Here is a 24,962-nt window from a genome sequence, read left to right on the forward strand (position 1 = left end):
CCCCAGCCGCCCCGTTAACCCATGTCCCACCGACGGGCGCGCTGCGCCCTCCCGGCAGACGGCGTCTGGGACTGCACGGGGGGCCGCGGTGGCGGGACCTTATCGGTGAGATAGTCCCCAAAACGTGGTGGTGCTGCGCAGGGCGCTGCCGCGAGGGCCGCCCCGGAGGAGCGGGGCGAGGGCCGAGCTCGGCGGGGCCGGGCACCCGCCTTCCCCGGGGCCGCGCCGGGCGGCCGCCGCAGCCGCCGGTAACATCGTGCCCTGCTGAAACGGGAGAACGAGACCGAGAGAGCCCGGCGGCGGCGAGCTGTGCGCTGCAGGCGGACAGGAGGCAGCTGGGGGAGGAGGGAAGATGTATCCCTGCAGTTACTTAAAATGCAGGCGTGCTCCAATCCCGGGTTTATAAGCACGGCTCTCATTTAAGGCTTCCATGAACATTAAAGCACCAGTACCGAGCCCCGCGGCGGCACCGCCGCCTCCTCTGGCCCTTCCCACCCCCTCCCCCGAGCGCAGACACGCTCGCACGCCGGTTGCTCCGGCATCCCTCCCCGCGGCGCCGGCCCCATGGCTCCCCCCGCGCCCTCCCCATCCCGCCGCCGCGGTGCGGGCGCTGCGGCGGCTAGTCCCGTTGCGAACCGCCCCTGAGCCGCAGCGGCCCCCGGTGCTCGCCTCGCGGGGGGCGGCCCGGCGGCAGCCCTCCCCGTCGTGCCGGGACGGGGGCGGGGAGCGCGGGCTGCCGGCCTCGCTCCCCCCCGGCTCCGGTCACCGCGAGCGAAGCCCACCCGCGTCCGCGGCTGGCACCGTGACACGAGCCCGCGAGGGCCGGGCGCATGCGCGGGGCTGGCAAGCCGCCGTCCCCGGGCGCCCAGCCCGCCTCTACCGGAGGGGAAGCGGGCGAAGACTCACGGCGGGGCCCCGCCGCCGACACCGTAAGTACCGCTCGGTCCCGCCCGGCGGCCGCCGCGCACTGCGGCCCCGCACCCCGGGCTCGTCGCTGGCAGTCGCGACCTCCGCGCCGCGGCTGGGGCCGCCCCGGGTGTAGCGGGACGGGACGGGACGGGCGGCGCTGCCAGCGGACCCCGCGGTCGAGACGGGTGAGCGGCCGCAGCCGCCCTGCCCGGGAGGAGCCGGAGGGACCCGGCGCGAAAGGCGCTTCCCCCGGTCTCCCGGAGTGCCGGGAGCCGCCAGCCGGGAGCGCCCAGCGGCGGGGCTCGCACCGCCCCGTCCCTCCCCGCGGGCTCCCGGCGCCGCTCCCAGCGCGGCCCCAGCCGGCTGCCCCGGCACCGAGGGCAGGCACCCGCCCCCGCGGGCTCAGACCCGCCGCCGCGCCCCGGGGCCGCGCCGTGCCCCGCGCTGCCCCCCTCGCCCCAGCGCGGGTGCCGGCCCCGCTCCCGCCGTGCGCCCGGGGCCTCTTCGTCTCTCCCCGAGTGCGGCTGGAGACCCCATCCCTCCCACACCTCCGCGACGGGAGTCCCGCGGCGCGCCCGCTCTCGGGGCCCTCGGCCCCCTGCAACGTTAGACACGAGTAGCAGCAAGGCAGTGTTTCCGTGTACTCTTTCAGTATCAGCCTGCCACATCACCCATCCCCAGGTGCGAGAAAGAGCTCTTCCTGAGCTCTGCCTTTAGTTAACGTCAGCAGGTAAGAAAAAGCAGGTAATGGAAAGTGGACACAACTGCAGAAAGTGAAATAAGATTATCCTTGTGTGTGCCAGTAAGAATTGCAGTAATTTAATACGTGTGAATTACTTGACGTAACCATTCCGTTATTTCACTTCTGCTGTTGAAAAATGTAAGATCAAAACTTTTCATACGGTGTCAGCAGTATGACATAATGGCGAGGAGTTGCCTGGTACCTCTGTACCTGTTGCGCGAACAGAACATCAGCATCAGATCCAGCACTTCGCAGAGCTGTGTACTGTGGCACCGGTTACACCAAGGGTCTGCTACAGAACCAAAACCCAGTAACCATTAGCTCAATTCAATGAAGCACCGAAATCACTATCAGCTGAGTACTAGTTGTGGTCAGGTTAAAATAAGGAATGTCTTTCCAAACTAAGAGCATGTTGAAGCCAAATGAATGTAAAACTAGCACTAGGTTTTATAAACTATTTTAAGATGAGAGAGCAGTTACCTTATTTCCCCTTCGCTTACTTATCTACTCGACCATTAATACTTATTTTGATGTCTTTACTCTGGGTCCCAAATGGTTAATCGTGGAAGCATCACCTTGGCTGTTACACACCTCTGTCCCTTGAAGAGCAGTGCACATTTTTTGGAGTGAGTGGTGATGCTTGAGGGGCTCGGCTTAAAATACCAGGAAGGAATCTGCACAGTGTAAGGTTTCTGTGTCTCTTGGAACCCAGGTCACAAGTTGATGAACCCGAGGCATAGGCAACTATATTATAAAAATCATCCCATCTTTCGTCACTAGGAAATGTTATCCCAAGGAGGCAGCAGGTCTTCGCAATAGCGCAGAGATCTCACCTTCAGGAGCAAGACTAGTCTTAGCTAGAAGCTCGTGATTCTTAACTTTCTGTTTATAGGCTTGTTTCAAAATTGTCATAGCCAGGTGAAGCGAAGAAGTCCAGAAAGCATTGTGACCAAAATGATGGTCCGTTAAGCCAAATTCTGACTTTACTTCAGCTTTAAATTGACTTTGGTAATACTCCTCCCAGCTGACATGGCGCCATTTGGCAACCACAGCTGAACTCGAGGCAGAGGGTAGCTACCGCGGTGCCTACCCTACCAAAGCAGCCAGATGCCAGTGTAGTACAATCCAAAGTGAATCGCGACAATCGGAATCAATAGGAAACGGTATGTGAATCACTGTTTAATGCACTCCAGCATGAGTCATCCCAATTCAAACCAGCTTTCAGACCAGTACAATGTCAGTCAGCTCCTCACACAGTTCGATATGAGTCAGATCTCAGCACTGAGTACAATATGAAATGAGTCACAGACTAATACAGCACCATGTGACTCCAGTACCCAGTGTGAGTTGTCAGTTCTGTGTGCTATGAGTCACTTCATAGTACAGTAAAATGGGCTTTTTGGAGACCATTCATAATTAAGCACAATGCAACCAAGCGCCAGTAGGAGATGATGGGAGTGAGCAGAGTAATCTGCTATGTGCACCAGTTTCACTGTTTGCATAGTAAAGAGGTTTGTAAAATATTAGGATGAATGGATTTTTTTATTTTTTTTAAAGCCAGCTGCATAAAAATACCTAGAAGCAAATATTTCCTCTAACATTAAAGCTAGCCAAAGCAGAGCTGAAGCAGCCGTAAAACTCCCAGCACTGGAGAAGCCTGGGGTTTTGTTTGTTTGTTTTTGCTTCTGAGAGAGCTGATCAGCCAGTGTGAACTGACATACATCCAGCGAGGCTGACTCCAGCTGCCACGGAAGACAAGGCAAGGGATGCCGACAGGCTGTGCTGTGCTGTGCAGAGGAGGATTTGACACTGATTTAACTTAATTGCAGTTTGCAGTGACCTGGTTTGTGAAGGGACTCAGCATGGAATGAAGTTACATCCATACTGGCATTCGTACTGCTCCACTGTCACAGTACCCACATAAACAGCAGGACTGCAGTAACAGGTTGCTTTTGTTGCTTTTTCAATGCAACCAGTAAAAAAAAAAATTATCTCTTGCCTTTCCCATATTACAGGAGAAATAATGACAGAGAGTGACCCTGCTAATTGCACGTTAGAGTAACGTTTTCAGTGAAGTCTCTTGTGGTAAAATCCAAAGGAATTACTTTACAGTACTACCAGAGGAGATATAGAGCATCCTTCTAAAAAGAAACACACAAAAATCCCACTGAAACCCCAAGTAACTATGTTTCTTAACAAGAAAGTCAGATTTTACTCAGAGAAAGACTTCAGTGCGGGAAGTTTTTTGCAGCCAAATAGTGCAGCACTGAATAGCAAAGAAAAAGGAGCAGAAGACATCTAAGCCCTTGGTAGAAAAACACCTCAGTTACAGGTGACATGATGGAGGCACCGTTACCTGGAACTATGTGGGTGTGATACACTTTCAGCCGTTCCTTTTGAAATGTAAAGCAATGCTTTAATCTGGATAGATGAACCCAGCTCCTCTGAGCTGCTGCTCCTCTGGAAAAATAAATAAAACAGGTAAAGGCACTCAATTTCTGCACATTTTACATAAAGGCATCCCAGAATTTTTTTTAAAACTCACGGAAGGATACTTTCTCTTGCAATTTCATCTACTTAGGCTTTTGACAGACTCAGACGCGGCAGTGACATAAGAAGCTGCTTTATTCTGCATGGCTGCCAGTCTCCTTTCTGCTAACTTCCATCTTGCCTTTGTAAATTCTCAACCATCTCAGTCACCCCATTACAAGATGCCACGTCTTCAACAATACAAAAACACTTGCAAAGAGCTTTTGCTCTTAACTCACTAAATGGGCAATCCAGTAACTGCCTAAAGCATGTGCATATGTGTGGGTGAGTTCATTAACATATATTACAATTATTCTCCATCTAAAATAGTATACTGCTTGATGCAGAAAGCCTGTGTGTCAAATTTGTCAATGAAGAGAAAAAAGCATGAGCATCAGGCTTCCCGTTCATATTTCAGTTGACAATAAACTGCCACAGGCTTCAGTGGGAGCATGTTGCAGCTCCTCAGCTCCTCCAAGTATTTCTAAATTAATAAAATATAGATTCAGAGAATTACTTGAGCTTGACCCAAGTTGCAAGCCTCTTATGACAATAGTAGATAAGGACAGAATCTCTTTTCTTCCAACTCACTGGTTATCGTTATTGCAGGGATTTGAAGAGAAAGCAGCAACTGCAAGAGTTACACCACCTCACCTAACAGTCCCTGAAACCAATATTTGGCTTTCATTGCTTTGATGGAGTTTGGATCAGGCCTGAAGTATTTACTGAAAAATAATTGGACTATGATGATCTACATCTGTGCACTCACTCCAACTGGCTGTCAGGTAGCATTATAGCACAGGGCTTCACAGGCTGTATAGTTCCTGCAAAAGCTTCATGCTGTGGCCATGCAAATCAGCCCTAAGGACAAGTTAAGGCTTGCACACCTGCCCGATTGTAATGTGTACAAGGAGGAAATATCCTATCTAAGTAGTGATGTTTAAGCAATAGAATCTTTGCACTTTGAGCTGAGAAAATGTCATTGTGCTTTAGCATAAAATGAGGATAAAAGCATAAAATCATTTTCTACAGTCTTCTGTGTATTCTTGTGTTTGGGTTTTTTTTTTTTATTTGGTTGGGGTTTGGTTTTGTTTTTAAATTTTACATTTGTGGCTTAGGTTTTAAATATTCCTCCTTTGAGAAGCTATTTTCTTGGTAGCCCACCTTCCTACTGAGAGATTAGCAAATACTATAAATGTTACAACTAAGCCAAGTATTATCTGAGGTGCTTTTAACCAGGGAAATAATTTTCATTCCTGACCTTCACACTCCTTTGCATTCATAAGGTCACATACAGAAATGCCTCATAATCTGAATGTCAGACAGGCATGCCTTGGAGAGGAAAAGGTATGGCAGACATACTTGTTCCAGTACCTCAGCATTACTCTTAAGACATACAGTATTTTTTCCACTATTGTCAAAAGTAGCTTTTCAGATGCTTGCTTAAGTCCCTGGGTTTTGTTTTTGGGGTTTTTTTTTTCCTTTTTTTTTTTTTTACTTACTTACTAGCACTCAGTAATATGAGTGTGTACTTTTTATATGAATCATAGATGCTATCTAGTGGATAAGAAGCAAGAACACGTGCCATTATTTTTCCTCTATTTTTGGTTCATTGCTTTTTAGAGGCATTTTTATAATGGAGTAAATTTGTTGTTATCATTAGAGAAGGACCTCTCTCTTCCTGTGAGATCCAGAAATTATGCATCTAAGCATCTGCATAGATACTACATTAGATTGATGTGAAACAGTAAGCAAACAAGAGACAAGCTGATCAACTCAACTCCTACTCCCCTTTCCCAGTTATCTGACTAATTGGTGCACTCCGTGTGGGATCTGGACAGTTTTCTGGATTCCTTCAGGCAGGACTCACTGTGCCTAGACAACTGACTTTACGTTTCAATGTGCTGATTAACATCCAGAGTGGAGAATATGGCCCTTCCAGAGCCTCCAAGGCTGCAAAATTGATCCAACTCTACATAGATTGCAGGTAGCCAGATGAGACTTGTAAGTAGCCAGCCACTTGTAAGTAGTCAGAAGAAACTTCCTGCAGATGCGGAAATGATCATGTAGCGCAGTCTTTTGTATGAATTTAGGTAGTTAGGAGATGTTTTGTATGTAGCTCAAGATGATCACAAGGGATGGATCACGTGTCTGCTGGAGCAGTCGCAAGGAGCATGGACCAGCTGGATGTAAGAACTGCGCAGTAAAGCACAATTCAGAGAGTCTCAATCTGGTCCAGCCAACACCACCACAAGAACCTTTGCAACAGAAACTCCTGTTGCCACCTGGACACTGACTGTCTTGTTCAAGGATTTGATTTCCCACAGCAACTTGGTATTAGCAAAATCGGAGACTACCTAACAATCAGCAGAATAGCACCTTTTAGTCCTTCCCCATCACGTGAACCAGAGAGTCGTATTTTTTCTATTAAATTACGGCTACCCAAGCCCTCACCAAGCAGACACAGGGTCTTTGGTAGTGCTGTCATTACTTTGGGCAGTCAAACTGATACAACTGGATGGAGAGAGACATCGCACATTATATCCAACAATTGGCTAAAACTGTACCCAGGCTGGGGTTAAACTATATGATGGTAGAGGCTGAAGTCCTTTGGTTAAAGGTATCTCATCTCATTCCATCCGTAGTCTAAAAGTACTTTTGGATTCCTTAGAAACCAAGTACAAGATAGCGGCCCATCTCCAGTTTTTAAAGCCCCTGTGTCTTCTTCTCCAACCCATTATCAAACAAGGCATGTAGCTGCTCCAGATGGTGGGGACAGAGAAGGCAGACCCCAGTTTGCAAGGTGCAGCGAGCATCCAGCACAGAGGGTTCTCACACAATTTGTTCATTATCATAGCACCTTCTGAGAGATCTGGAAATCTGAGAAGATAAAGGAGGCACAGGGAGTTTAGAGCAGTGAAATTTCCATTTTTGTGTGAAAGAGATAACCTTAGGGAAAGAAAAGCAAAATTTTCTTATTCTTCCTCAATGATGCAGATTTTAGGGTATGGATCTCCCTTGTAGTACTGCAACCTAGTAAAGGAGTTAACAGTAGTTAAACAAGAACAAGAGACCTGGGAGCATCCAAGGTTTTTGAGATCCAGACATATGAGGGGATAAACCTGTCACAAACTAGGCTGAATCCCTCCACTGGGGCTTAGAAATAAATTCTCCTCCTGAACCTTCCTCTCGTGCCTTGGAGAAACAATATAACCTTGCCTCAATCCTAAAGAAGGAAGGCACTAGATCTCAGTGTGACTACCCAAGTGACAAAAAAACTAAACAAAAACAGAGCAGGTATTTGAGCTTGAACCTGTGAGATGTTAGTCTTCCTGAACTTGCAAGGACCTCAAAGAGAATAGGAGATCATCTCCTTACAGGTCTGAATATTTAACTACTTAAAGAAATATATCTAAAATTCTAAACATACTACCTTGGAAAAAATAAAAAGTCATCTCTAAATTTACTTTCTAGTCAAACAGTAAGAGTTCTCTCAAAGAATAAATACAAAACTATTCAATCAGAGTGGAAATAGTTTATGCACAATGATACATGTTCACCCTCTGCATTCTCTCAGTGAGATGGAAAAAGTCACTTTCAATGGTAAAATAAAACTCTCACTGTTTGTAACCTTCTTTCTAAATGCATTCAGGAAGCAGAAGGAGGATTTTTAAACAAAACATTTATAAAAATTTTGAAGAAAGGAATTTCAGACAATTCTGCTTAGCACCACCTGGTATTAAGTCCAACCCAAGACATGAAGTAATTTTTCTCTGCAGCATAAATACAAGTACCAGATCACATCCCTAGGTGGTATAAATCCCCTTGTCTTCACCGGCCATAGTGAAGTGATGTAGTTTTTCAGCAGCTGAAAATAAGACACACACTACATGTAATCAGAATTAATACTTCAAAATTGAATGTATAAAAACTAGGATGGAATTTTCTCTGATCACAATGAGATCTTGATGTTTCAAAGAAAGCATCCCCATTGTTGATGGACATACTTATATTTGATATTTGACTGTTCAGGGAAATGAAACAGAAAATACCTGACACTGGCCAGTAAAAAAATCCATTTTAAACCAGATACTAATTGCATGCCATGCAAACCGAAAACCTTAGAAAGAACACCTCCATCTTGGCTTTATTTCAGAGTCAACTGATGAAATAGGTGACTCTCCTGGGAGGCTGATGTGAAAACATGCTGTATTTACTGACTGCCATTTTCAAAGTGCGCACCTGGTAATATGGAACAGAATATATCAGCTGGTGGAAGAACATTTGCACTGTTGATTACAGACAATGCACCTAGTGTATTCATTTTTTATAACTGCATTATAAAATTTCCCCATGAGAAGGATTCTGTCCAGTTCAATCACAGGTTCTTTCCCGCTTCAATGCCAGACTACAAAACAGTCTCCTGTCATATGCGAGTGCTCTGACAGCACTAGGTATAGGAGGATGGCTGTACACCTTGTTTTCCTCAGGAATGCATAGTTTCCTTTTACAGCCAAATAATAGCTCTGAATCGCCCTTGATTTTATACACACTTTAGCCCTCAGGGCTCCTCAAGCCCCAGAGTCTTCCAACTGATTGCTACAACTAATATTTTCCCTGCCCAGCTCTGTACATGCATTTCTTTGCAATATCATTCTACTTGCTTAACAAAGCAAATATAATTATTTCAGCATAGAGATAATTATTTAAGCATCACAGTCAGGTTATGGGACAAGTTTAGGACACCTCTTATGCTCCTTATGAAATGCATCAGCTGGCAAGGAAGCTATATACATTACGTGTGCCTCTTGCCCTACTTCCCTGGTCCACCACTTGTGGGTCTGCTGAATATATTCTTAACTAGAACAGGGAAAGAAAAATATTTAGCTAAATGTAGGTACCAACATATGTCATTCCCTTTAACAGCTTTAAGGTAAGCTATTGGATCAAAATGCTGTTGATGATTCGTATTTTTCATTATTAAAACAACCTGATCACCCACAGTATCAATCTAGAAAATAAGGAAAGCCCTCTTGCAAAATTAAGTCACACTTCCACTGGTTTTTATTACAGTGGGTTGAAGCTCTTTGGCATCATACTGTGGGATAATAAACTTGAAGAGGTCACCAATCACTGGTACCACGTACTATAGCAGTAGAAGTGAGTAATTCTTCAACTAATATATACTGTTAGTGTCATCACTGATGCAAAGAACACAGGCACTAGAATTTCTAACTGGTTTTACACCTACTGCATGACCCAGTCAGACCATCCAATGTCCCAAATTAACAACCGTAACATTATACAAACAGAAGACCTTTTTACAGGGAGGTCTAAGAAAACCCTCCTTTTTGCCCTGAGCATCTGAAGTGTACCGAAGGCAAAAAAAAATAGCCATCTCCATTCCTGCAGATCTGCGAGTCAGGCAATTGTTTAAATAGTTGCTAATGTGGGTTGTACTGTAAAGAAGCAAGGAATTGTGTAAATTCCTACAAATAATATTCACCGGGGTTGTTGATAAATCTGCTGTGCATTCCTCTACACAGTACAACTCCAGAACAGTAATTCGAGCAGTTGTCTGGAAAGGCTCATTACACAGCTACGGTGGCTGCAGCAAGCAGCAGCAAAGTGTGATGGAGAACTTCAATGACCCATAGCAGAATTCTGGATACACTAGAGGTAGCAGAAAGACAAATACATACGTAAAACAAGGCTTTTCTGTTTGCATCCCATTAGTGGCTCACTGCATGATCTCAGACAACTTGCTTCATCTCTATGACTTTTTTTCTATACACCTTCCAAGGTCATTATACTTCCCTGTGCATAGTCATACTCTGATAGCCTTAATACTTTTTAAGGTTTTGCTGTTGTTTTTTTTTTTTTAAAAATGAGCCCTTAGATGACTTGCACAAGCTTGGTGTCTGTGCCTTTGTTTCTATTCCAGCCAAGGAGCAGTTTATGGGAGAGCAAAACCAGCAGATACGGAGCTCATGATAAACTTAGATCACCATGCACAGCTGCAAAATTGCAGGGTTTGGGTTTCTCTAGTTTACCTTTTTTTTTTTCCTTAAATCACATCTTTTTTTGAAAAGCCAGCGTATGTCCGTGAATATACATACAAAAGACAGAGCCTACGTCTTACTGTGCATTCAGGCCTCATGTCTGGCATTACACAATCTCAGTACAATCACGAATGGGATATACATTTGCAAAAAACTGTGCTGCAAACATGAACATTTTAACTTCATTTTGCAATTCTGTTAGAGGATAAACTACAAAACCAGACTTTTAATGCAAGACATCCACTTCTCCTGCAGATTAATCATTTTTATGTGGCTAAAAGGAACTGATCCAGATAGAAAGGTATATAGAACGTGCTTGACGACAGTTTGGTTTAGAGCCAGAGCTACATTAAAAAAAAAATTTTAAAAAGCACGGAAGAATGAAGTTAGAAAAACACTGCTGCAATGGATCGCTTACTCATTACTTGTTCTGTGAACCTGGACCAGCCTGCTATGTTTTTGTCTTATGGGTCTTAATAATATCTGTGCCAAAGGAGTTTCTACAACTTCGTAATAACCTGCACCACTGCTCACTCTCTACCTTGCTACCCTGTAAAATCAAGCTTAGGTTTTTATTTAGCCCAAGCTAACTCATCATTTATCTCTGAAAGAAATAGAGAACAATAGAACATCGTAAGTTTTACTGATCAGAAGATCAATGTGTTTCTCAGTTCCCCTTTCTAGATTAACAAGCCAAACTTCTACAATTTTTTCTGTGGAAGTCGTGCTTTCTAAACATCCTGTTAGGGTTTTAGATAGATGCTTTATCTTTCTTGGAATGCGATTGTCGTGGTTTAACCCCAGCCAGAATTAAGTACCACACAGATGCCCACTCCCCTCCTCCCTGCCCCCTCCACAAGGGACAGGGAGGAGAAATGAAAAGGAATGTAAACTCGAGAGTTGAGATAAGAACAATTTAGGAAAATAAAATAGGAGGGGGAAAACCCAAAACAATAATAATAATAATAATAACAACAACAACAACAACAATTATAATGAAAAGGACGGAGAAGGGGAGAGAAATAAAATCCAAAGGGAAGCGAGAAAAAAAAAACAAGTGGTGCAAAATCCAGCTGCTCACCACTCACTGACCGATGCCCAGCCAGTCCCTGAGCAGAGATCAGCAGCCCCGGGCCAGCTTTCCCCCCAGTTCATACACTCAGCATGACATCCCATAGTATGGAATATCCCTTCGGCCAGTTGGGGCCAGCTGTCCTGGCTGCGTCGCCTCCCAAGTTCCTGTGCCCCTCCAGCCCTCTGGCTGGCAGGGCCTGAGAAACTGAAAAGTGTTTGACTTAGTGTAAACATTACCCAGCAACAACCAAAACCATCCCTGTGTTATCAGCATTGTTCTCACACCAAATCCAAAACACAGCACCAGCTACCAAGAAGAAAATTAACTCTATGCCAGCCAAAACCAGGACAGTGATACCCGTAGTACTTCCACAGAGGAGTAAATTCCTTCTTGTATCTAACCACAATATTCCTGCTGATACACCACAGAAAGTCACATCCAAATTAGTTTGTGATCCACTTCTTTCAAACGTACAAAGTGTCTGTCCACAGCCACAGGGAATACATGCACGATAATGTCGAAACAGCTCCAATTCAAAAGTCTGGGCTGTCTTTAAGGCAACAGGTATATTCCAGTCCTCTTTCTCTTATCTCCCATTACTCCAATACAGCTTTGCCATCATTAAAGCATGCTTTGTCTGCTAAAAATATCTTCAAAAAAAATATTCATCACAAATGACCATAACCTACTTGGCTATTCAATAAGAAAGTTGGCATACATCTGCCAAATAAAAATGAAAATGCAATGATGAACATTCATAAAAGCCTATAGTACCAGAAAACTAAGTAAGGTGTATGGTTCAAAGTGAAACAAAGACACAATGCTGCTGGGCAGTTTTTGCCATACAGCTGCTTACATACTCTTCCCTTTCATTAAAGATGTCAAAGAACAATACTGAAGAACCTGAAATTGTAACAATGGATCCAGAAGGATCTCTTGAATTAAATCACAGTGGGATGAGGTGGGGAGGAAGAGTGTATTCTTCCTACTTCTGCTGTCCTTTACTGTTCTCCTTGGAAAAAAGCAAACAACAGGAACCAGCCTCTCTACTCAGGCCACCATCAGTTCAACTGTAATATGGACTAGAGATATGTGTGAACTATCCACATAACACATCTCAAAAGTAAGAGCGGATGGATTAGGCTACATAAACCACACATCTGAAACCAAGTTACACTTTTCAAATGAGTAATAATTGCTCACTGTCCAAAGCAACCTGAAATATTGTTAGATAAATTATCATTCCAATAATGCTTTATATACTATGACTTTCCAATTGAAGTATGAAGATGCTCTATTTAAAAAAAGTATAGGTACCTGGAAGGAAATTAATAGTTAGGGCTTCATTCTCTTCCTGTGAATCTGAAACTCTGAAGCAATCTGCATCTACAAATGTATTGTACATCTCATGTTTATTCTTCCACATTTTGAAACAAGAAAGGTTGTGGGGTTTTTGGAAGCTGTGTTCTTTTTCTGATTTTCTATTTCTGGGCATGTAGGCATTGCTTGTCAGATTAGGTCTACAGAGTTACAAAATGAGTTATAATTTCTATCTGTATTGTTGTTCTTATATTCCTCCTGCAAAACAGGTGCATCTTCTGCTCAGCATGTCATGCATTTTTCTCTCGGGAGAGTGGGTGGTTCTCACAAAACTGAAAACTATTAATCTGTATAAGAGAGAAACAAATTCAACATTAAAAAAAAATCCAGCAAAATGTAATGCTGCACTCTGCTGCAATAATCTCCTTTCTCCTCCTGACACTTCTTTCAAGTCCATGACAACTTCTGTGCATTCTCCCTCAAATTATAACAATAGCTTTTCCTAAACCCGGCTGAACATTTTAGAAAGGAAGGCAACTTTTAACCCTCCAGTATTCATTTCATCAGATTATGTTTCAAGTCTAGTATTCGATTGATTATCAATTAAAAAAAGAACTCAAAATTAGCAGCAGCTAGTTCCCCTACAGTTGTCGTGGCCTCAAAAGAAGGTTTAGCAACCTGAAAAAAACCTACACACAAAGGGATCTCATGACATAGGAGGATGATTAGTTATGTATCCAAAAATCAAATACAATCAAAATGAAGACAGACATACTCATCTTTGTACAAGCTGGCATTTCATGTGTAAAAGACATCTGTCACTTCAATACGATACTACCCTCAGCATAATAGGGAGAGCATGATGAAGTGCTGTAGAGCAAGTCTGAAGCTCAGAGAGAAATAGCTCAGGAAGGGACAGGAACTTCAAGGGGACTTGTCATTTCATTAACACCACTTCTCTGCACAACCTGCAGAATTCAAGCTCCAAAAAGGTTTCCTAAAACAGTGCAAAAACCACAACCAGTGCTTCCACCAAAAATTGTTTCATGCTGTCTTCAGTTGCAAGAGATGACCAAAAACCTGCATGTTAATGTCCAGTTGTGTGTTTTCTTCATTAGTAATTAATCATTTTCACAAAAGAACTTGATTCCTCCTTAAGAGGAAAACATTTTAAAAACCTGTGGCAGTCAGACCTGTAATGGACAGGTAAGCATTGGCCTTTCCCCTTTGCTACAGGGCAACAAGCAGGCTTGAGACATCCTCAATACTCACCAAAGGGCAGATTTTCAGGAGGGCTCAAGTGTCTCAAGCATCACTAAGCCTGTGCATTGGCTAATCGGGGAAGAGGGAGGGAGAGGCTCTACCTACCTCTGTTCTGTACCATTTTCTTTAGGACTGGCCTCGAAGTCAAAACCTCAGGAAATCTTTTTCAGCTCCTGACCTTATATACCACTGTACTAAAAGCTGCATCTCCGAGACCCCTTTTGCTCTCTGCATCACCACTCTTTCCTTGTAACCCACCTACACGCAGAATTCATTAGCCCTTTGCCTTCCATCGCAGTGCTTAAAATAGAATGAGTGAATCTTCCAAAGGATTCAACACCTAAGAGCTTCTGGGGGTAAGCGGGGGTGTGGGAAATGAAGCATTTAGGCTTTCAGTTCCTTTGGAGCTGTGGCCTTCAGCACTGCTTGGGAAGACTTTTAAAGCAAACAAAAGGAAAAAGAGAGATGTTTCTTACTTCCTCCTCCTCTCGCTGTCTTGCAGCCCATGGGATCAGAGCGGATGGAGATGCGCAAACGGCAGATGTCTACGACCCAGGAGACCCCAGGCACGGCACAGGCTCAGCACAGCACAGGAAATCGAGGGTCCAACGCCTGCTGCTTCTGTTGGTGCTGTTGCTGCAGCTGCTCATGGTAACCCCTCTCATTCAAGCCTCTGGGGAAGAGAATAGCAGGGGAGGGAGGCAATAGCCAGCGTATACGACAACATAAGCCAAACAAACCACCTGGGTAATTCTGCAGATCTGGAACTAAAAGATGACTGTGCCCTAGTGCTAGACACAACTTTCTATTCCAGTTTACTAATTATTTCTTTTTTTTTCCCTGCCATTGAAATAACAGATTTTTAAGAAAATACCTGTACAGTAACTCCGCTGTAGTTTTGTTGTCAATACTGTGTAATGGAAGGTCTGTTCCGTGCATGACTGCTTCTCCTGAGCCTTGAGCTTCACCAGGGCTTCCACTAAAAACTGAAAGCAATACCAGAATATGTCACAGCTTTAGATTTAGAACTGGGACTTAACAAGCAGCACAGTCTGTGTTAAATGGAGTTCGGAGAAGGTAGAAGAATGTGTATGTTGGAAAATGAATAACCACATGCCCAGCACTGTTGTTTTGTTTCAAAGGCAACTGGATCTGTTGTTATTAATTAGTGTTGCCAACTCACAGCACCTGCAACTCATATGAAGTTAATCCTTAGGATCAGCGACTTTAAACATTGTATTTGCTGAAGAAGAGGAGTTAAGCAGAAATAATTCAGAAGAACTCCCATTACAAGATGTTAAGGAGGAAAATTTATCAGGGAAGCAAAGCAAAAATAGGAAAAGAAATCACCTGATCCCGTAAATTAGTGATGTGTTCACCTTCTCTCTCTTACCAGCTCCTCCAGATGCATGCGATTTGATTTAAAACTGAAGTAAAGCTTCCCATACTCAGAAGTCCTGTATTCGTTTGGGGCCAAGTGTTAATTAATGGGCAAGACCAGAACTTGCATTGAAATAAATGAAATAGATAGATAGATAGATATCTTGAACACCCATAGGAGTTCAACCAAAACACTTGACAGCAAGCTGAATGCTTCTTATAAATACACTATCCACTACATAAACACTTCATAGCAAGCAAACCTGGCACTGAGGTGAAGGCAAGAAGTCATAAATAACCTTACAGCCCAGGCTAGGAATCTATTCCACCATTATTTTTTTCTAACAGCAGCTGATAGCAAATGCTTTGGAGAACACCATTAGAAGGCAAGGGAAAAGCAGGCTGATCATTCCTTTGCTATCGGTACTCAGCTCATCAGAAGCAGATACCCAATCCTGCCCTCCCTTATGCAAACAGTGAGTATTTTGTAAGGACAACAGGCTGCTTGGAATTTTTTTGCAACATGCTAAGTACTCTGGGTCTGAGCCTACCGTTCTTTTCAGCAGGTTCTTAGAGGCAAACTAAGATAGAGCTTAAAAAGACATTAAGTACTGTGCCTGTACAGGATCAGAGTTTGCTACCTTGCATCCCATACAAATTCCAGTGTCATCTGAACAGTTGTCCAGTGCAATCACAAGTGGCTCAGTCTAGAGCTGCATTACACAAACAACACATCTTTCCATAAAAGGAAAAAAAAAAATAAGGCACTTATACCACTGATTACATAAAATTTGCATTTTATCTTTTAAATTGCTGATAAAGTGCAGCATTTTACCTGTTATTTTCCAGGATGCTCATTTTCTGTGCACCTCACTATTCAAACAATTCAAAGGGAGCAATTTACTCCATAGGGTATGTGATAGTACACAAATTTCACGATGCTTTAAATTCCTATTTGCATTTCAGAATCATCTAGGAAACCAGTACAGACTCCAAAACAGAGCAGCTTGTTTGAGCTTTAAAGTATTTTCTGGTGGGTTTTTTTTTTTGAGAACAATTGTTTTCTAGTAACAAGAAATGCAAAACAAACTGTAATTAAGCTATTTATATTCCCTATTCATAGAGCCTTTCCTCAAAATAGCTCAAGTACTTTGAACAGAAAAGTTATGAATAGGAATAAAAATAACAGTCTACATGAGTCATGCAGCTGAGTTGCTGAACATCCAATAATCAGCATACTCTTAATAGTAGATTCAGAATGAAAAAAATGGTGAAATGAGTCTCTCAGCTGGATGCTCAGAACCTGTGCTCATTCTGAGCCAGAACTCAAGCCTCCAGCATGTTACTCTTCCAGATCCTGAGAAGAAGCATGAGAAGATGCAGTATTGGCACTAGTCCCTTTCCACTGTTTATCTGTACATTTCTAGGGAAAGAGTCTGCCTGCAAGTCATTTTCTGAGGCACGGCATGTTCTCTTAAGAAAGCGTTTGTTATTTCTTTTCTCTTTTTCCCCTTTTGTGCATTACCCTATGAAGACTATAATCCTTTCTGTTGGATCTGTTGGTTCCCCTCAACCCAAAAGTAACTCTGACAAGCATATCACTTCTTGTCTGTGTGTGAGGAATATGTAATGAATTACTTTTCATATTAAAAAAGGCCACCGGTAAAAAGTGTAGTAAAGGATTGAGACCTATACACCTCAAAAGAATAGAGAACTAACATTAACTACTATTTTTATCTGAAAAGGTGAACTGAAATAGTTCATTGGTTTGAACGTATGCTTCAGATGTTGCAGAAAAAAAGAAAAAAAAAAAAGCGTTTGCAATTATCTGCTCTCTGTATTAGAAAGCTTCCCTCCCTCTTCAATGCATGGACTGCCTTGGCAAACAGAAAAGCGGGTCTCTGCAGATTATGGACTAACACTAGAGAAAACAAGAGAAGGAGATAACCAGTAAATAGTAAGGCTGGAAGTAAGGCAAAGTCAAAAGTACAGAAGGCAGAAAGGACAGAAAAATCAACTGGATCAACAAAAAGCCTTACTACAGATAAATGAGATTCTTAAGAATTAAGGCAACAAAACTGTTACAACATTAGCATTAAAGACAGACACGATACAAATGAAGAAACATTTATATTTTCCTACAAGTTATAACAACTGTATTGCATTGTATCAGCTGGAGGACCTATTTCATATAAATTACAGGTTATAATTCACCAGGACCTTCTCTTGACAAATTTTAAGCAGCTTTACAGAGTGTATGAATGTGTGTGTGTATGCACGTGCATTTTTCACTAAACTATGACAGCCTATGAACTGGAACATAGTCCCCATTCCCTAGAAAGAAGTATGCATACTCGCAAATCCAGTCTCAAATGAAAACAAATCATCTGCAACTACAAAAGGAATTTTTAAAAACTAGAGTTATTTAAACTAACGTGATGAAAGCAACAGAAGTTGACAGCTACTCTTCCATGGGACATGAAAAACTCTCAGTGATCACTAGTGACTGCAGAAGACATTATCTTTTTTGTAATGCTACAAACAATCTAATACTCATTTCCAGTCAGACATACTCAAAACTATATTCGGCAACCATGTATCTGCTCTTTGTGCTCCAGGCCTCACATTTTGAAGCATATACTAATACTTCCTTAGTTGCAATCAATTACCAGACAATGGCTGTATCTAAATCTGAACTCTGAAATATGCTTATGCTCCCAACATCCCATACAGAAGTGTCTGGCTTGCTTAAAACCTGCGCTCCATCTTCTGAACCCTGGCTTTCTTGTAACATGGTATCACCTCTCTAACCCACAGCGTTGGCCCTCATTGTGCCCTATGGATATTAAAAATAGGGAAGCTGGGGGGGGGGGGGGGGGGGGGAGGAGGAAACAAACCAAACCCAAACCAACCAACCTTAGCATCTAACTCACATAAAACCAGGGCATAAAGCCTAACTTAAGTTAAAACATTCCATCGAGCATACACAGTATAATAAGTATCAATGGAGAATAGATTTGGTATCTGATAAGGTACACATGTATACATAAATACCCCATATATATATATACAGATATACTCACGTACACATATATACAGACAATTGGACTCAATGATCCTTATGGGTCCCTTCCAACCTGAGAAATTCTGTGAATCTATGACCTCTGTATATAAAGTCTACATGATACATTACTGAACAGCATTCAGCTACATTAAAGTTTTCCAGGTTTATACAACTGTAAAATTAATGTCAGAGCATAACTATGAGTAATGTGGCTACTGTTTGCTTCTGTCCTTTTAGCTGATTTTTTTTTTTTTTTATATCAGAGGAAAAGCATCTGCTGTACATTCAGCCTTTTCCTCTATGAAGCTGGCTAAAATTTTGTTTGCTACCTTGCAGTCTTACTGTTAGAAATCAAGATGAAGAGAGAGCAAGAAGAACATCTCATGAACTCCAAGCAGAGGGTATTCCAAACTGCGAGGAAAGGTATGGTATTTACCAAGTGTTCTGTCAAGATAAAATGAAACAAATTCTACAAATCAGACTAAATAAAGTGAATTACCTGAAATATGCAAATAACTATTATTATCTGTTTGCAATTTATGCTGAATTTGCAGTCATTTGTCTCTTACCTCCTAAGGAACCAAAGGTCTGATCTATAATCTTTTACCTTATTTATATGCAGCATATAAATCCACATCCCCACTTTCATAACATGGCAGATCAAACCCAGCATTGTAAACACAGCCTCCATTTTATCTGAAATAATTTTTAAATACATCCTGTTCCCACACAGCAACTGTGTAATGAAGCTAATTGGCAATGCTCAGCCTTGTAAAAATAATAGAGAGGAGCTCAGATCCTCCCAAGAGTCAAGCAACTGTCTCTTCAGAATTGCTCAAACAGGTAGCAGCACTTGTAAAACTGTAATAGACAGAAGAGTACCTTTTATGAGGTTTGAATCATGGCTTCTTTCTACATATTTTCATTCAATTTTTAACAGTAATTCAACAAGAACTACGGGGTATAGACAAAATTTTATATATATATATATACAAAAAACAACAAATAGTTGTTGCAGAGGGACTTCTTTGTTGCAATTACTTTGAGCAGTAAACTTCAATCCCTGCATCAAAGTGCTGGCAATCATCTGCATCTGAACTTTTAATAAGCACACTTTCAAAAAGGCACCTTACAAATATGTTTACTAGAGTTTGCACTCGGGTAGTCCTGGCAAGGAATTGCAGCCCTGTGAACCCTGTGATTTTGTGCCGTTGTGATGGCAGATGCCTCCTGCCACTTGCACACAGTCTGAGTAACAATCGTTCATTTCTCTTTTCTTGTTCTCTCCTTCTGCCTGAAGCCCTGCCCCTACTCTTGAAGAAGTGAATGGCTGGGCTCAATCATTTGATAAATTGATGCTTACTCCAGCTGGCAGAAATGCTTTTCGTGAGTTTCTACGAACAGAATTCAGCGAGGAAAACATGCTTTTCTGGATGGCCTGCGAGGAACTAAAACAAGAATCCAACAAAAGTGTCATTGAAGAAAAAGCAAGACTAATTTATGAAGATTATATTTCTATCCTTTCTCCAAAAGAGGTATATTACTTTCCCCAACAGTTAGTTCTAATGTGCGTTTAAAGCTACAACAATACTCAGGGAGAACTTCCTCCCCCCTCCCCCCACCCCCCACCCCATTCCACTGCCATCAAGTAGAGATTTAGGAGAAAAAGGTAGACCCATTGTTGAGGTGAGATGGTCAACACTACTTCCACTGGCTGGAAGAAAGCTTCTCCTATGCTACCCTGGCATGCTGACGTGAACTCCTTAGTTTGAGGCACAACTATACAGGTGATCACTCTATCCTTGCTCAACTTAAATTTTACTTGTTGGACAAAGCAGGTTTTTTCTTTGCACTAGGAAGGGGGTGTTACACGTCTCTCCAAAAGCACAGAAACCACAAACAGTATTATCTGTGAAGCACAAAATTGCTCGAAGAGCAGCTGACAAAATACGTCACAGAACAAACACACTGACTTCCTGAAAATTTTCAAAAATACTTGTAACTTTGTTGTTAGCAAACACATCAAGTTTTGAAGACACCTCAGTTCAGTTTGAATATAATCCTGCCAAGTAGGCTGGAATTTTAAACCTTCCAATATCCTTCCAAAAGTCAAACTTAATAGTTTGTGGGGCAAGCTATACTTATGTACTTATAAAAATGCTGTTTAAACCTTAATCAGTCTATTCCAGTAATACTAATATTTTTCTACAGGCACTAAAGCTTTACAGAAAAAAAAAAAGAAAAAAGACATTACTTGTATGTTGTATGCAATCATTATACAGCCATACCAGTGGTTCCCATTGACTCACCCTGGTTTTTAACAGGAACCCTATTAAGTGACAGCTTTCCAGGTTACATTTTCTGTCTGGCATCATACTGCTTACTCCAAATTCAGTCTCTTTACAACAGCACTAACTCCCAAGGAAACAAACTGTCACAAAAAATTACAAATCCTCTCTCCTACAGAGCAGGAAGCGGGTCTGGAGACAGCCCGCCAGTCTCAGGTGTCTGTAACCGCGGGGCTGCAGGCAGCCTTGGTCGAGCAAGCTCACCTCAGTAAGAACATTTCTCTGTCCATACTCAAGATATTACTATTTCCAAATTTCAACACAGTCATTTTTTGCCTAAGTATGTTTAGCAGTTTTTACACTCTTGAAAAACAGCTGAAATGGTTTAAAAAGACTGCTTTTTCAACCAATAAACCTGAAAACTCATGTGTACTATTCTCCACTATTACTTATGTGACATTCTATTTTAATGCACAGGTCAGTCTGGACTCCAGAGTAAGAGAAGTTATTAACCGAAATATGCTGGAACCCTCACAACATACCTTCGATGACGCACAGCTTCAAATTTATACCTTAATGCACAGAGACTCCTACCCACGGTTTATGAACTCTGCTATTTATAAGGACTTGCTTCAGTCCTTATCTGAAAAATCCATTGAAGCATAGATTCTTTTCTTAAGTGTATTTATTTTAAAACAGACGGAACTCTGGGTTACACCAATCCACAGGGAACACAGAGTTAATCAGATATTTACCTGAAAACAACTCAGGCAAATTTTACTACAGACTGAATGATTTAAAGCCACACAAGGCTCTGACACAATCAGCCAACTACAGTTCCTGATCAAACTCAGTGTTACTTTGCAAAAGAGAATGAAGAAAACGAAGAGAAAACATTGTTATTCAGAAAAACGCAGTATTTTTTCAAACACAGCAGGCAACTTGGATGCAAATCCATTACGACATACATCTGAGGTACAAAGGCCAACTGGGCATGAAAACTAAATTTTAAGTGGAGCATTAGAATTTTCTTGAAAACCAAACCAGTTGCCCCATCCACACTGTAACCAAAGCAAAAACAGTATATATGACAGTATGTCAATATCTGAGTTACACTAGACAAAGTTTCATGTACTGTACCTGGCACAGGTGCACTCCACTTGTCTTGGTATATTTAATGTATATGGTGCGCTACTGGGAATAAGTGTGGCAATTTCAAGTTTATGAAAGCTAATGGTTGAAATAATGCTGCCTATAAAAATCTTTTGCTGAAGAATTGTTATTTTACTACTAGAGTCTGCTAAAAGCATTTTTAAGTTCATATTGTTGATGTTTATAAAGTATTTACTTAAGAGGAAGACGACTGTGGGCATTTAAATTACTAAATAAAGCACAAGAATTCTCACATTTCTTCTCTTCCCTCAGTAGGTAGATGTAAAAACCCTGCGCTATTCATTCCTGAGAGGATGCCAGTATCAACCACCTTTGTTTTGTACATATTAAATTCTCCTGTTACCCGACCATCTTGTAAGGTTTCTAGTACAGATAATTTTATTGACAACAGAAGGAAGCTGGAACTATTCAGCCTGTCCCAAAGAAAAGGAACAGCTTTATCCACTAATAAACCAATGTTCATTTACAGTATCCCCAAAGATTTACATTTAATTTCTCTTCATATCTCAAAATCAGTAATCACAGGAGATACTAGGAAGACAGTAAAGTTGAATCCACAGAATCACAGAACAGTCAGAGTTGGAAGGCACCTCTGGACATCATCTAGTCCAGCCCCTGCTAAAGCAGGTTCACCTACAGCAGGTTGCACAGAGCCACGTCCAGGCGGGTTTTGAATGTCTCCAGAGAAGAAGACTGCACAGCCTCTCTGGGCAGCCTGTGCCAGGGCTCTGTCACCCTCAAAGCGAAGTTCTTCCTAATATTCAGATAGAGCTTCTTGCACTTCAGTTTGTGCCTGTTGCCCTGTCCTGTTGCTGGGCACCACTAAAAAGAATCTGGTCCCATCCTCTTGACACCCATGCTTAAGATATTTGTAGGCATCAATAAGATCTTCTCTGTCGTCTCTTCTGCACGCCAAACATTGATAAGATCTCCCCTCAGCCCTTCCTCAGAAGTCCCATCATCTTTGTAACCCTCTGCTGGGCCCTCTCCAGCAGTTCCCTGTCTCTCCTGAACTGGGGAGCCCAGAACTGGACACAGCACTCCAGATGGGGCCTCACCAGGCAGAGCAGAGGGGGAGGACAACCTCCCTCCACCTGCTGCCACACTCCTCCTGATGCATCCTAGGATCCCATTGGCCTCCTTGGCCACCAGGGCACACTGCTGGCTCATGGCCACCATGCTGTCCACCAGGGCTCCCAGGTCCTTCTCCGCAGAGCTGCCTTCCAGAAGGTCACCCCCAGCCTGTACTGGTGCGTAGGGTTGTTCCTCCCCAGGTGCAGGACCTCACACTCGCCTTTGTTGAACTTCATGACGTTCCCCTCCGTGCAGCTCTCCAGCCTGTCCAGGTTTCATTGAATGGCAGCGCAGCCTGCTGGTGTGTCAGCCACTCCTCCCAGTTCTGTATCATCAGCAAACTTGCCGAGGGCACACTGTGTCCCTTCATCCAGGTCACTGATGAATAAGCTGAACAGGACTGGACCCAGCACTGACCCCTGGGGCACACCACCAGCTACAGGCCTTCAGCAAGACTGTGCCACTGATCACAACCCTCTGAGCTCTGCCATCAGCCAGTTCTCAACCCACCTCACTGTCCACCCATCTAACCCACACTGCCTGAGTTCACCTATGAGGGTGTTATGGGAGACAGTGTCCAAAGCCTTGCTGAGGTCAAGGCAGACAACATCTACTGCTCTCATTTGTAAACTATGTGTAGACCTGTTATTAGAGTTACTTCTTTATTTCAAGTTACAAGATTCACTACAATTCCACTACATTAAACTTTGGAGTTTATAGTAGACTTCCACTGAATTGTATTTTTTTCCTGCACCTTATGTATCATTTGGTTCACGTAAATACAGGTAGGAAAAGGACATAGAAAGACAGGAAAAAAAATACCCCAGAAGGAAAGAACTAGACAGACATGCTTCAGTGACATTTACTGTATGTAGCCTTTCTAAAACCTACCCTTTGCCTAATTCCAGTGCTATGAAAAGCAGAAAATGGGGGCTTTCTCTGAAAAATAGAAATGGGAATAACAAGGCAGGATTTAGGAGACCAATTTAATTGTTTCCTCAATGCCCTCAGCAGGAGACATGCTCTCCTCTTACTGCATTCATGTTATTAAACAAATAATGGTGAGATTTTTCATTACACAGCACCACAGGAGAAGACCAGATACACGGTAAGTTAACAATACCTATGGTCCAGTTTCCACCATCTCCTTCCAAAACCAAAACATTATTCAACATGACAGCACAAAAAAGTAAACCAAAAAACCTACGAGAGACAGCAAATCAAAGTGCTTTTGCCCTCTGTAGCACAACACTGGAGGACTAAGTTAAGAGGAAGCCCTTCTACAAACATACTTATGACACGGTCCAGTTAGTGGTCAGAACTGCTTAATGTATGAACACCAGTTATCTCAGCTGAATTTCTAGTAAACTTACCCAAAGCACTAACAATAGCATTTCAGTTTATGTAAAGTATGACAATATAGGTCGTAACTTCAACAAAACAAACTAGATCTATCAATAAGGTGGCATTCATGGGAAGCTCGCAGTCAAACTGACCATGCTGTACTTGTCTCAGTCAGAGCCGACAAGAGTGCTCTAAAACTCTAAGTTTACAAAGTAAGTTTAATTAGGTCAAATTCAGTCTGCTGGAAAGATCAGACACACATATCAAAAAAAGTTCAAAGTGTGTCATTTCATGAAATGGAGAATTTCATTTCTTTTAAGCTATCTCTCTTCCCAGCAAAGATACCTCATTAAGAGATGGAAGACAGACCAAACATTTGTACTTTATATCAAACACTATATTCTATTATTCTGCAAGAAAAAGGAAGAAAATCATTTCTGCAATGAAATTAGAAGGGAGAGAAAAACTACACTGGTTTGAGAGGTCTAGGCTTCAGATTATTAAAAGAAGAAAATAATTTCTAAGCTTATTTTCCATGTGCCACAACTTCTAAGCAATTAAAATTCTCTAGGTAGTTTTCCTTTCACTTTGGCATTACAATACGCTGACATTTGCAATGTGCATCTTTCCTGAAAACACATTTTAATGCTGTGTTTTGCATTTAAACTTATACCCAACACCAATAGCAGAATGCTGGTCCCTACATACCCTGGGAGCATCTCTTAAAAAACCCAAACAA

The 24,962-nt window shown here is 42.5% G+C and overlaps 1 protein-coding gene and 1 long non-coding RNA gene across 6 annotated transcripts in view; one reads left to right on the forward strand and one right to left on the reverse strand.

Annotated features, from left to right (window-relative positions):
- RGS20 (regulator of G protein signaling 20) overlaps nt 1–22,037 on the forward strand; it is a 40,982-nt gene extending 18,945 nt beyond the window's left edge. For 3 of the 4 annotated variants that reach the window (XM_040587671.1, XM_040587673.1, XM_040587672.1), the window contains 4 exons: nt 14,403–14,551; nt 18,681–18,767; nt 19,645–19,879; nt 21,110–22,037. In XM_040587671.1, the coding sequence (XP_040443605.1) occupies nt 14,403–14,551; nt 18,681–18,767; nt 19,645–19,879; nt 21,110–21,298 (660 nt within the window). In that variant the 3' untranslated portion in view covers nt 21,299–22,037. Of the gene's footprint in view, nt 1–182; nt 930–14,402; nt 14,552–18,680; nt 18,768–19,644; nt 19,880–21,109 lie in introns of those variants that run through there. The other variant, XM_040587674.1, reaches the window with a different exon arrangement.
- LOC121085223 lies at nt 11,580–18,672 on the reverse strand. Of its 2 annotated transcripts, none has more exons than XR_005826988.1 (3): nt 14,775–18,672; nt 14,377–14,573; nt 11,580–12,984 (listed from the first exon to the last, which is right to left on the reverse strand). It is a non-coding gene; the product is annotated as an uncharacterized LOC121085223 (long non-coding RNA). The 2 variants fall into 2 exon arrangements; XR_005826989.1 differs by having other exon boundaries at nt 11,580–13,634.
- Nucleotides 22,038–24,962: the final 2,925 nt, after the last annotated feature.

This window comes from Falco naumanni, chromosome 3 (genome assembly GCF_017639655.2).
Source record: "Falco naumanni isolate bFalNau1 chromosome 3, bFalNau1.pat, whole genome shotgun sequence".
Lineage (NCBI taxonomy): Eukaryota > Metazoa > Chordata > Aves > Falconiformes > Falconidae > Falco > Falco naumanni.